At 44.3% G+C, this 14,425-nt stretch overlaps 1 protein-coding gene across 1 annotated transcript; it reads right to left on the reverse strand.

Moving 5' to 3' along the window:
* Positions 1-3,712: 3,712 nt before the first annotated feature.
* LOC124651061 (nucleosome assembly protein 1;2-like) lies at positions 3,713-12,769 on the reverse strand (the record flags this gene model as incomplete). The annotated part of the gene is made up of 7 exons (XM_047190211.1): positions 12,713-12,769; positions 12,387-12,571; positions 12,125-12,297; positions 12,075-12,079; positions 11,987-12,030; positions 11,736-11,854; positions 3,713-3,750 (listed from the first exon to the last, which is right to left on the reverse strand). Coding segments are annotated over exons 1-7 (594 nt in total), but the record flags the coding sequence as incomplete, so codon positions are not given.
* Positions 12,770-14,425: the final 1,656 nt, after the last annotated feature.

Below are 14,425 nucleotides of genomic sequence, written 5' to 3' on the forward strand. Positions count from 1 at the left end.
ACACGGGGTAGTAAATCCTCCCAACAACGCAATGAACGTAGCCTGGAGAAGAGGGAACGAATCCAGCAAGCAACGGATCGATGAACGATACGCCTCAAACCTTGAGCTAGATAATCCTTGATGGACACAAGAACCTTCGCCGCGGATATTATAGATAAACGGCAGCACCGTACCCCCGGAGGGATGATACACGTGAACACACGCAACTAGGTATAACCTAACTTTTAGACTAAACTTGTTCTACCCTAAACCCTAGCCGCCCCACCTCCTAAATCTGGGCTCCACATAGGCCTCCATGCCCGTATCAGGATGGCAATCCATTCCAGGAACCTCTGGCCGAATCCATATTGGCGAAGAACCTCAAAAAGGAACGGCCAGGAGATGGAATCGAACGCTTTTGCCAGGTCCAGTTTCAGCAAAACTCTCTGCGGTGACCCAGCATACCACTGCATGTTGTAGTATACAAGTCGTTCATATGATCTTCATGAAGGGACTTCTTCACAAATTCACATCCCTCGGAGTGGTACAATAGAAACATTGCAGGTCATAACACTCGAGATTATATTACAATCACAGGCTTAACAAGTTGGTATTCTCACAGGTCTGATGAGAACACCCTAAGATACTACTTAAGTTTCATTACAAACCCGCATAAATAGTAAACTGAGCTCAACAACTTATTTAGGTAAGCTTCTACGCTGCTCGTCTCTATGACACTAGGGTATGACTCTACTCCTCCGCCACATTGTTGTCGGGCCCGTAGACTATCAAATAGTCCACGCCTTCCACTCCTCCGGATAGATCAGGTTCCTCGTAGACCAGCTCGTATTCTCCTTCCGGTGCTCCATCGGTGGCCTCCACTTCATTGTCACAGTCTAGCAAGGGTGTCGAAAGAAAGTGAGTACAGAGGTACTCAGCAAGCTCTAAAGGAAAAATGTGTTTGATGCACTAGCTACGACCATTGATTAGAAAATCTCAGGTCAATGCATGTTTCGCAAACATTTCTTCAGAAGGTTTATTTTATTCTGAAAACTATGCCTGCCAGTCTTCACAGGTTGAACAGAACTTCACGGAGTTCCTTTCCTACCGCGTTCGTAGTTCCCTTCCCGGAACAGGGAATGACTGCCACAAATTTGATACACTCTGCAGAGGTGTGTTACTTTTCTCATAAGAGAATTTATCCTTGATACCAACCGAGACGCGTTTCTCGTCCACACTTCCTTTGTGTGAGGCCAGGTGTAAGATCCAAGCCAATCACTGTCTTCTCCGCGACTTTGCATACCCACCCTTTTGTCCATCCGTACACCCCCGGTAGACATCTCCCGATCATACGGCTTTACCCCCGGTGTACTATGGACAATCCCTCATAGACGATAGAGCCTCCCATCCACACAGATGGGGATTTTAAAGGATTTCCCAACCTACTGCGGTGTTATCCCCAACACCCAGCCATGCTCCATCAAGTCCGTTGATATGCAAGAGGAAAAAGATACAGCTGGCCTCCCCAGAGCCATTATAGATCTTATGGTTAACGCAAATTGTACGGCGCTAGAATCACTGGACAACATTGGTAATTAGTCCTAGATTTATAGAACCCTTGCAATGGAACCTCCACCATATCAACACATACCATGGTTCCATTGCCCACCACATAGTCATATTCATAATTGGAAAAGTAACATTTGCTTTTCAATGCAAGAATGATAAGTATAGTACTTTTGCGGTAAATTGATATAAAATAATCAAGGTGACATGAGCAAGAGTGAACTTGCCTGGTGACTGCGAGATAATGCAGTTCGATGTGTTGGATTGAACCTGAACCTTGGGTTCTCTAAAGAAGCATCATTGTCCGGTAAAGACAATGTTATAAGATCCAAATGATGCATGAATGGATGTATTATTTCATGTTGAATTCCTTACCCCGACATGGTTATTAAGAATTAGGGTTGAGTTAAGTATTTGTGCCTTTGGTGGTACTTTATAATTCTTTAAGTACTTTAACATGGTTTTCTTTTTAAATAAGAAAATAATTGATATTTTCCTTTGGGAAATATTTATTTCAAATCAAGAATTTGAAAATTAGGGTTTTCCTCATTTTGGAATTTTTAATGAATTTTGAATTATTAAGATATTTCCCATTTTTGGAAAATCTTAATGTTCAAAAGAAATGAATTGGAATAATAGAATTCCTTTTTAAATTATTAGAATAATAATCATTTGAATTCATTAAGAATTTTCCTTGATTTTTAAATCCAAGGAAATTGTCATTTAAAATTTAAAGTTCAAATTTAAATTTAAAAATTTCATAATTTGAAATTTTGTAGTAAATTCCATTTCCTATTTTATTATTGTTAAGAATAATTTCTTATTCATTAAACTTATTTTTCTTGGATGTTTAGAGGTATTTTTCTTTTATTTTTATTTGGTAGAACTCACAAGTTATTTACAAAAATGAAAAGACAAAAATACCCTGGCCCAATTGGGCCGGGCCCACCAACGTGGCCCATTTGGATAGCCCACCAGGCCCTGTCCAAAAACGGTTCGGTGGAACCGAACCATCTCGGCCCACCTCACTCTCTCTCGCTCTCTTCTCACTCGCGAAATCCTAAACCTAAGGCGATTCGGTCGCGACGTCGCCGCCACCATTGTCGCCGCCTGCTCCAGCCATCTCCGACCGAGCTAGGGCTCGCCGTGGTGCTCAGATGAATCTGCGCGCGATGACACGTCAATTCGTCGATTGCATCCTCGGCAGCTCGAGCGCGTGCGTGACGCTCACAGTCGCCGACGAACTCGTGGCGATCTCCGTCGATCTGGGGTTCCTCGCCAACCCTGGATGCTCGCCGCCCTCTCTGATGCTGTGCGTGGCTTGGCACGTCTTGGCCGCGGTCTGGCTCCGCCTTGGTTGGCCGTGCTGCCATGGCTGCCGCTTCGCCCTTCACCAGGTAACCCCCTTCTCCTAAGGCTACCTCCTCTTCTCCTCCTACTTCTTCTCGAGATGTGCCTACTGCACCTCTGCGTATGATGCTGCCATGATATCCTTGATGTTGTGCATGCTATGCTTGTTGTTCTTGATGTTCTTGTTATGTCGTTGTGCTGTTGCGCATGCTATGCTCTACCCTAAGCCTCCTGATGCTATTCCTATGCCTACTGGCTCACTGTGCTGTGCTCAACCTATGTGTTCATGTCTATATGTTGCGCCATTGCTTACTGGCCCTTGTTCATATGCTTATTGGCTTGTTCCTATGCTCATTGACTTGCTCATATGCTTACTGGTTAATTCATATGCTTATGTACTTGTGATTGACCTAGGTTGACACTACTGACACTTGTGGTGTTAGTGATGCTCACCCATGCCCTGTACAGGCTTCAGTTGATCCAATCCTTGGATCCTTGCTTGTCTGTGATGCTCTGCTATGCCTTGTGCTTTGTCAACACCCGGATTTTTAAGTTCAGATGCCTGTTATGCCATACATCGCAATCCTAGGAATATTGTTGTTGCGAGACATAACAGTTGAATATCATAAGTCATCAGTCATTACATACCATAGTCGTCTTACAAATAGATCACATGATCCAATATTACACAAATAGTTGATCTACTGATCAACGGACATACACAAGTTCATAGCGGAAGCGTAAGATAGAAGGGACTCTCTAGTCCAAAGGCCAACGTCTGACGTCAGAAGATTCCCTAGTTGTCGTAGACATCTTGGTTGCCGTCATCTTGATAGTTCTGCTCCTCTTCATAGTCTGGCCATTTGAATAGCCAGGGACACATCCGTGAGTACTTTAAAGTACTCGCAAACTAATACTACTGTAAGTTCTAACAATTCTAGTAAAGGGGGTGCTAAGCTCTAGTTTATTTGCACAAGCCAATTTTAGTTCACAGGTATTTGAGAAAAGACTTATTCAAGTGCCAACTAACTCAAGTGGGAACATTAGTGTCATTCCCACCAACATTTGTTGTGATTCAAAACAAGTCACCAATTCACCATTCATTTCACCAACAATTTTCAAGAATCTGACACCGGAAACTGTATGACCTTTCCAACCGTCTGTAACCGTGGAAACGGCTATTCGAATAGATTAACACTCTGCAGAGGTTGCACACTTGTGCCACAACATTTGATTTCATCCGTCGGGATAACCCCGAATCATCGTAACACAGTACGCGGATCATCAACCATAACCTTTCACTTACAAACCCTAGTATGAGCACCTCTCCCCATGAGCTTGGCCTCCCAGTGAAGACCAACTCGTCAACTCTGGGAACCGCACGAGGCTTGGCCGTACAATTCACCTCAATTCACATCATTTCTCAACAACGAGAGGCAGCCTCAAGCATAACCCCTATGATGTGTGTTCGGAGGGAACCCATACTAAGATGCATAAATTTCCGAGTTAAGCCCTACCCATAATCAGGTATTGTGGGGGTACTCAAAATTGGAAAGGTATCGCATTCAAACCAATATCAGTTTTATATCAAAAATCACCATCTTCTCTTGGTCATATTCACCTTCAAAAAGCATTCAATGGAATGACTCATCGTTCCAAGGGTTCAAATTCAATTCAATTCACACGTTCCCATCTAGAGTAGTCAAGTTTTAATATTTAGCACTAGCACTAATCATGAGAGGTGCTATCTTGCTTGGCTAGTTTGAGACTAACTTTGCTACTCTAGTAAATCTTCTTAACTTAGACCAAAGTTAACTATAAAAGTAACTCTTTAAATAAACAAGTAAAACTTGTAAGGTAACAACTTGGGATAGGCTTGTGGTAAGAAAGGTAAGAGTCATGGGGCCTTGCCCCAAAGGGCTTTGCACTTTGCAAGAATATTAGCTTGCCTTGGTAGTTCTCAAGGTGCTCCTCTTCCTCCTCTTGGTAGAATCCTTCCTCCTCCTAGTATTCTCCGGTGCTAGCGTCTAAATTCGAATACGAGGTATAATCACTCAACAATTTCAAGAGCCATACTAAGCACATCATCACTTCACACAACTATTCTAATCACACACATAACACAATTAGGGTGCATTGGTTGGGTTGCTTGAGGAAAAATAATTTCCTCTCATTACATATGTAAATGATAGTTTCCATATAGTTCTTGAGGAATAATTTCCTCTCATTGAATCTTCTTTAAGATTTAATTTCTCAAACAATCATACCTGAATTCATGTTGACCTAAGTCAACCATTCATCATCATCATTTGAGAAAATGATTTAAATGAGGTAGAAATACCTCATACTATTTAACCAAGCCTATTATGATTGAAAATCTCCAAGTATTTCAAGTGAGAGTATTTGACCAGGGGTTCAACTTCATATGAAAGTACTTGGGATGAGATTTAAATGAAGTAAAATACTTCATATGATTTCCATAATAGTTTTGGACAATATCACTTAAGTAAACTAGCCATATAGTCCATTATTTAAACTAGGGCATGATCATACAAAGTGACCACACCATTTTGTTGCAGAAACAATTAGTGTAAGTTAAATGTGAGCCATTGGAGTTGGAATTAACTAAATATCTATTTTGGTTGATTTTTAAGATTTAAATGAATGTGAAAAAGTACCTGCCTTCATATTTTTGTCACTTTATTTCTACAACAGATCTCAAGGTGAGACCAGTGGAAAGTTGTAGAACTTTTCAATAGCTTTCCAGCAATATAAAATTTGTTAAATTTGGCCAAGCCAAATAGATTCTATTTAATTTCAAAGACAGGACCAGTATTTGAATTTCTCTGAATCAATTTAAATTGAAAAGGGACTAATGGGCTAGGCGGGAAATAAACGGGCCGAAAGATTTAAAAATGCCAGAAAGGCCAGCCCAGTAACGCTTCACACGCCACGGGCCGCCTGACAGAGGGGCCCGCCCGTCAGCGACTGAAGTTTGCCGAAGCGATACCGTTTAATGTGATCCGTTCGATTAGACGAAGATCAGACGGTCGAGGCTCGTCGTCTCCGTCGAGGGGAAGAGGTCGCTGCCGCGGTGGAGGTAGGGGGTCGGCGGCGCTCCTGGACTCCGGCGAGGGGCGGCGTTGACGCGAGGCGAGGTTGTCGTCGACGGCGAGTCGATTGGTACCGACGGCGAGGCTTGAGGTGGCCGGTAGCGGTGGATTGGTCCACGGTTGCTTGCGGGTCTCCGGCGAGAAATTGGCTGGCTAGCGGCGGCGATGTGCAGTGGAGAGGAGCGGAGGAGGTTCAGAGAGAGAGGAGGGGAGTGAGTTTGCTGTGGAGATGAAGGCGTGGGGACGGCTCCATTTATAGGGCGCGAGGTGGCCGTGAGGGGTGCGGCAGGGTCGACAGCAGAGCGGCGGCTCCGGCAAAGGAAGGGGGTCGGCGACGTCAGCGCGAGGTAGGCGGCATCCAGGCGGTGCTAGGGAGCTCGATAGCTAGGTGGGGGACGACCTGGCGTGCTCTAGCAAAGGCGAGGTCCTGGCGGCAAGGTTACGGGAATCCGGCGAGCTGGTCATCGGCGACAGGGCTTGCGCGAGCAGGGGACCTTGTCTGGCGGGTTGGCGCGGCGACGGCGATGCTCGACGTGCAGCTAGGGGGTCCAGGGGAAGCATGGTTCGTCGGCGTGGCGCGTGGCCAGAGCTTGCCGGTGGACGCGCCCACGACGTCCTCGGCATCGTCCAGAACGCGCGTTTTCCGGCGAGGGTCTTCGTCCTCCTCGACAAGTGGCGATGCTAGGTGGTGTAGGGAGTCGAGGTGGTGCAGAATGGCCCCATGGCCAGGGTCAGGGAGGAAGGAGAAGAGAGGGGAGGTTGCCATGTGTGGCATGGCCGGCATGGCCATGCCATGCTAGCTTTGGCCCCTCCTCTTAGGGCTTCTGTGCATGGGCTAGGGTGAGAGGGGACAAGGGAACCAGGGGGAGTGAAATGGGGCAAGTGGAGTGAGGCCAAAACACTATTTCAAATAGTGTTTAATTTGTTCCATATTTGCCTAATTCACAAACTTGCAAATTTTGGTTGAATTCAAATGGATTCAAAAATTTAAAGTAGTGAGTTTGGTTGAGTTGCAAATGACCAGAGACAACCATGTGTGGTGGTGGAAGTTTAAAAATCAAAGAAATGCAAAATTGCACAAAGTGGGATTGTTGCATTTGATAAAAAGTTCCAACTTTGGATGAGCATAGAATTTGATCCAAGATGAATTTGACCAGGTGGTCTTGACAAAAGTTGTTCTCCTTCATGTGCTCTTGGATGAGGTGCAAAGAATTGGGAAAGTTTAGTTTGAAAATTTTGAATTGCAAGGGCTCAAAGTAGGGATCAAACTATAAATGGCAGATTTGACCATTATCATATGTGATCCAAAATTGAGTTTGAATTTGATTTGATTTGTGTTTCTTTGATTCCAAAAGTTGTAATAAGTTCATAATAACATAATACAACTAATGGTGAAGACCAAAATGGTCTAGGGTAAAGATTTGGAAAAATGGCATAAACCATATGTGAGGGTTTTGTGATTTTCTCACTGTTATTCTTTTCTTTTTCTTTGCTTCACTTAGGCATGTGTGAGGTTTATTTGGTGCTAGATGGAGTTGGGTAAAGGGTTCAAACCATTTTGGGGCAATGGGGGTGCCTAGGTCAAGGTTTGATATTTTGGCTAAGTGCCACATATGCCTCTATGCATATGTTTGATTTTATTTTGTTTCTCACTTGAATTGGTTGGTAAGTACTTGGTTGAGTGTGTTGAGGTATTTACAAACCATATACCAAGGTAGACAAACAAAGTTTTAGCATTTACACAAACTAGCCATAGGCTTGCATATGCCCTTTTTTTCTTAATTAAGATCATTTCTTTTTATTTTGTTTTTCAAAGGTTGGTTACAAGAGGGATGAGGTTTAGGGTTTGGTAAGTTTTGCAATGGTTCACCACCATTTAGCAACGTAAGAAAGGTAGGGTTCAAAATTTACATATTAGGGCTACATGCCCACATATGTCTTTTTCTTTTATTTTGGTTTCTCAAAATAGATCCAAATGATTTTTTAGAAGGTTAGGGTTTAGGGTGTTTCTTATTTGATTTCTTTCTCTTTTATTTTATTTGGTTTGTGATCTTCACTTGATCACTTTAGGGTTTTAGGGTTTATCACCTAAGCATAAGAACACTCATCATGGCAAAACACAAATATTAGGTACGAGCACTATGCATAGCCCTCTATGTAAGAAAGTTTTTGTTGGTTCTCATTTTTTGAAAAAGGAAATTCATTTTCTCTTTGTTTTAAAATTTGGGATGTTACATGCTTGATCTATTTGAGTAATTGGATGCTAGTGGCTTATTACTAGTCAATTCATTGCTATATGAATAAATTACTAGCTATTGTTGTCACTGATGTATGCTTATGATGCTTATGCATCTGGGTGTGTTGTTGCTGCTCTCTATAGCTCACTGGACTTGTCTCAGTGCCTAGGATGCAATGGTGCATGCTGATGTTGCCTCACAGTGATGTTATTATCTGTTTCATGCATGGATTTGTTATATATGCATGCCTGGATGAATTGATTATTGATGAACTGCTTATGCAGTGTTGATTATTTGCCTTGTTGTGCATGATTTGATATTTCCATGATCCATTTGGAAATAATCCAAGTCTGAATCCATTACTGGATGATGATGACTTATATTCTTGGTTAATTTGACGGATTTGTGTTTGATGTGACCTTAGTAGAATTGCTGCTGATTGGTTGCTCACACAGTTGGCTAGTTCTTGTTGGCTACTCATCTCTGCTTGCATAATAGGGAATCATAAATAATATGAAAGCCATTATGCTTGCATGTGAAGAAATCTAGGGTTTTCCTGATGGTTTAGTGGCTAGGGTTTTCACTAGGTGGTTCTTGGTAATTGCTATTACTGGTAACCCTTCTTCTGGTGCTATCCGTGCATGTGTGCTTGCTTGTGTGCACCTCTGTGCATCTGTTCTTGCTTGTATGCACAGAAATGGTGTCTGGATGGTTTCTAGCTCTAGTAGTTGTTTCTACTGCCAATGATCCTTGGTCAATCACCAAGTGATGATCACCCTTGAGCATCTGCTCAACCCATGACTTGTGTCATGCATAAGTAATGAATTGGATCCACTGGATCCCCTCTAGGTATCAAGTATACCTTGCTCCAGCTCCTAGATGGTTAAGATCAACTGCTGTTGAGCAGTTGCTTGATGTTCTTGGTACTTGTCCTTCTCCTCCTAGCTCCTGATGATCTTGTTTATGTTCCCATGCTTTCTGTTGAGTTCTGGTTGGTGAATTTGGATGGTAAAATGGTTTCAGCGGCTGTTGGTGCTGTTCTTGAGTAAGAACTGAGATGAACTCTTTTTGTTCTTGGTTGGTTGCTTGATATATGGTTATCTGGTCGAATGTGCATTGTTTCTAGCGTTTCTACCCTATTTATCCTACCCTATTTATCTCTGTTGTGCATCTCCTTTGGCTGTGACACACAGCCTTGGCTTGGCTTGTGACTCAGCTATGCTTGATGTGTTGTTGGTGGCACAGCAGCTCCATGAGCTGTGTGACCACTTTGCTGAAACTTGAGCCCCTGCGGTGAGCTCAGGTTTGGTCTGATGTGACCTATCATTGTGGTGTCCAAGTTTTGGACAAGCACAAGTGTCACTGACACTTGGTTTCACCCCTGGCTTTACTAACTTGATTTTTTAACCCCCTTGTGTATATATTCTCTCTATTTTGCAGTTTTTAAGGATGAAAATGATCTAGGACAACTTCTTCCAAGACATAAGCTTAGGATTTTTAGTATAGATACAAATTCATGTAATCTTCTTTTTATTATGTTTATAATTCATCCAATTCTTCTATAAGAATAATGTAAAGACATTGTATGTGTGTATGTATATCAATAAAGCTCAAATTTTCCTTATGAGCTCAATTTGTGTTGGTATCATTTACTTATAAATGATTGGTGTATTTATATTTCAATTTGAAATTGAAAGTGATTTGAATTATGAAATGTATTTGAATTATGAATTCATATTTCATATTCTATATTGTTTATCTTAATCTCATTGAGTTATAAATTCAATATGACTTGTCAAATCAAAATCAACTCCCAAATAGACAAGTTACAAAAGAGATCATGTCGAAATTCATAACTCACATTGTCTAACCCTAATTGCAATTGAGAGAGAATCTCGATCCCTCTTAGCTTTAGTTGCAATAAGGCGCAAAAATTTCACTCATTTTGTGATGAAATGCACATCCCAATTCTAAATCTACCCTTCGATGATCCTATGTTCTGGGTTATTACACTCTCGGATTGGCCAGCTGGTGAAGCAGCCTCGCTGATTGCTTGACCAAGATGAAATTGTCGTGGAGGCTTCTCCCCGCAATGAATGTGTTCTAGTTTCGGCTCACCATGTCAGTTAGCTTGGGAGCCAGCCATAGGGAGAGCACCTTAGCGAACAGTTTGGCCACGAAGTGAATGGGGCTAATTGGGCGGTAGTCTCCCAGCTGGCTTGCGTTCGCGAGCTTCGGCAGCATTGTGAGCAGAGCCTGGTTGAGGCAGGCGAAGCCACGGCCGCGCATCTCGTAGAGCTGCTGGAAAGCATCCACCAGGTCTTGCTTGATCGTGCTCCAGCATGCACGGACAAACTCGGCGGTGAACTCATCAGGTCCCAACGCCTTCCGCGCCGGCAGCCTCTTGACGGTGCTCCAGATCTCGTCGACGCTGAATGGTGCGTCCAAGTCCTGCAGGTCACATGGTTCGATGAGCTGCGAGAGGTCCAGGGTGCGTTCGCGGTCGATGGCGGTGCCTAGCAGCGCGTCGAAGTGGGAGAAAGCAGCCTCTGCCAAATCAGCGTGGTCCGTCAGCACGCGGTCGCCGTTGGTCAGGCTAAAGATTCGATTTTTTTGCCGCCTGTAAGTGCATTGCCTGTGGAAGAAAGAGGTATTCGCATCCTACACAATCAATAACCGCTTTTATGACCATGAACATGAAAAATATCTACCAAATGGGAATTTGAAAATAATTGGTGCACATCTCAATAGGTGTTTTCTTGGTGTTCAACTCCTAGAGTTTGTAGTTTTAAAATCATCTCAGCAGAGACAAACAACAAACGAAATTGAAAATGTGATGGATTTGAACGCCCACAAGTTAATAATAGTAGTCTTGAAGAAACCAAGAAAGTAAAACCAATGCATATACATTTAATATCTGGCTTTCTTTACTCTGTTTTATAACAGAACCATGAAGGATGAAGGAACAATCCAACCATCAATCCATCATAAAGTTTTTCTACCATTGCATTACACCTTACACTCCTACACAAACTTAAGAGCATCTCCAACACAAAAAAAAATGTTAATTTCTAATTCAGTCTGTTTTGGTTTTACCTGAAGTTTCATCAGTGCCTCCACACGCTTCCTGATGTTGGGTGCGAGGCTCTCGAGCATGTTCGCTAACCTCGAAAGCTTTTCCTAGGCAGAAGCATCGTTGAATCGAATAAAACACCACGACACAAACGTCCCCAAAAAACCCGACTAGACACATCGAAAATCAATCAGAGCCATAGAGGATTCTTTTTGAATGAAAAATCGCAATACCTTACACGACCCCATGATGTCGGCGTTCTGCTCTGGTGTGAGTGCTGCATCAATACCAACGGCCACAAACAGTTGGAACCAAACTCAATCACCTTGAGAGAAAAAAAAGCAAGAGCAAGCAAAAACAGCGGAGGCAGAGAAATGTAGAAAGCGCCGAGAGCGGAGAGGTCAATGGCCATCATACCGTTATAATCCTCCTCGTCTTCATCATCCTCAAGAATGGCTTTGTAGTACTCATCTTGAGAAGCTTCTGTAGTGAACCATGAAACAGCATGAGGGATAATATTGTCCCTGATGGTAAATCTGGCAATAATACAATTCCCATTCAGAACCAAAAATAAAGGTGTGCTATTAATAAACAATTAAATAATCGTTACATCAATATGATTCAGAACAAAATAACATTAGTATGTGCAAAAACGCAAATGAAATTACGCAATATCATAGTCCTTCTGAATTTGTTCCATCAGTTGTTCAGCCTGTTAAGAGAAGCAACATACAAAAGGTAAGGAAAAAAGGACACTAATTCTCAACATAAGATATATTATCAACAAGTACATAGACTTATTCAACTATCGTCAATTTCCTTATCATCATTAGGACCTTCAGTGGGGCTGAAGAACTTGAAGAAGCTCTCACAATCTTCTACTATTGTGATAGGCTTTGTGTTTTTTGAGCCCTTCTTTGGCTTCTTTTTCAGCACGTTTTGTGTGAGACACTTACCTCGGCACCAATCAATTTCAGTCCTGAAAAATAAATCATTTCGTAAATATTAGATGTTGATGAAATAATTTAGCCTGGCAGAAAAATTGCAAAAGCAAAAACTATTACATACCCGATTGCTTTTTCTAGAATGGGTTCATCTTCCTCATCTATGTGATACGTTTTAGCCAGCACGGAATTTTTGAAGAATGGATTGGTATCGAAGAAAAACTCAAGCTTGAAACCCTTTGGATCATCAATTCTGCACCATTTGATGTCCTTGAGATACTTCAGAGCTTCCTCATCCCTCTCCTGGATCTGAACACAGAAGTAGATAAGATTAGTACAGTATCATTAGCAGCAAGGAGATCGATGTACTTAAATAGACTCAAATTCTACTCTGAACATAAAACATTCATAGTTTAAAAGAGGGGAATCTACAAAGTAGTGTGGCCTCACCTCCTCGCCCAGGATTTCATTGATTAACATTGCATTTAGCCAGAAATCTGGAACACCTTTCCCCTCTGCACAACAGCATTGTAACCAAGTTTTAAAAAGGTTTGAAAATGATCAACCTCATACCCAGTAGGATATAATAGTAAGAAAGGGCATCTCCAGCGGCGCGACGCAAACGGTCGCTGAGCGACCGTTTTCGTCCGCCGTGACCGGAAATGCGTCTGGCACCACCTCCAGCGGGGCGACGCAAAGTGACCGGGCCGTCCGCGGAGACGCAAACCTGGCCCAAATATGCGCCTGGGATGCGTCTCCGCGGACGCTGTGTTCCGCGTCCGCTAGCGTCTGGCGGACGTTTTGTCTGCCCCACCTGGCAGTGACCAAGCGTCGATGCATCTTCTCCGCCAGTACCGGCGCCGAGACGTCGCTTCGGCAGTCTGCGGCCGCGTAAATGGCGATGCCTCGCATGGCGCGACCGTCGCCTACCTCTGCGCACGAAGTAATGGCGTTGCCACGCGTGCCACGGCCGTCGCCCTGCCTCTGATCTATATAAACAGGGGCGCCAGCATATCATCTCCTCCCCACAAAAACCCTAGCCGCTGCACAACCTCCACCGTAGCGCCGCTGCCGCTCAGACTCCGCCGCAGCCACCATGAGCAACGCCGGCCGTGGCCAGGCTGCCGCGCCTCCACCTCCACCTACACCTCCCACTCCACCTCCCCCGGCCTCGAGCTCCGACGAGGAGTTCGACTCCGACGACAGCACGGGCAACCTCCTCGACCCGGTCAGGGACGCCAATGCCTTGGCACTCGCGGAGAAGGAAGCAGAGGAGGAGCGGGCGGGCCACGCGGCGTTGGACGCCGAGCTGGAACAGCGCAGGCTAGCGGCCGCCGCAGCCGCAGAGGAGTCCGACTCCGACATATCATGGTCTTTCGATGACCCTGATGCGCCTACCCCGGAGGAGAGGGCGGCGGAGCAGAGAGCTATAGTCGAGTCCTTCGAGACGCTCAAGGACGACCCCGCCAACGCGAGGCTGCAGCAGTGCTTGCAAGAGGACGCGGCGGCGCACCAAGCTATAGCAGCCGCACGGGAGGCGGCGGAGAAGCATGCGATGGAGCGACGCAACGACGGTGCCGGCCCGTCCGGAAGCAAGTAGTCTAGGCTTCTAGATCTACATTGTATAATTTTATGCATTTAAATGTACTATTTTTTATATTTTTAAATGCGTTGCAAATCTAAAAATTGGTTGCCCCGGTGGGAGCACTGGTGGAAAAACAGGCTTCCGGGAAGCCCCATAAGTCGCGAAGGTAAAGGAACCGCGACTAATGGGGTCTTTAGTCGCGGTTCGTGTGGCGAACCGCGACCAAAGCTGGGCCCGGGCGCACGGTGGCCAGGCTGGTGCACGTGGGGGCTTTAGTCGCGGTTGGCCAGCCCAACCGCGACTAAAGGTGCCCGAAGGCCTTTAGTCGCGGTTGGCCAGGCCAGCCGCGACTAAAGCCCCTCCCTATATATACCCATCCAGCAGCCAACACTTAGCCATTTGGAGCCATTCTCTTCACAAACTTCACAAGTGAGTGTTAGGTTTGCTTTTGGTTCCTCTTATGCACATAAGGTGTTTGATGAAATGCCCCAAGAGCATGAAACAAACATGATATGAAGTGTTGGAGTCACACTTGAGCTTTCTCATTTATTTTTTCCTCCTCGATCGCGGTTAGCAAC

This window comes from Lolium rigidum, chromosome 5 (genome assembly GCF_022539505.1).
Source record: "Lolium rigidum isolate FL_2022 chromosome 5, APGP_CSIRO_Lrig_0.1, whole genome shotgun sequence".
NCBI classification, from domain to species: domain Eukaryota; kingdom Viridiplantae; phylum Streptophyta; class Magnoliopsida; order Poales; family Poaceae; genus Lolium; species Lolium rigidum.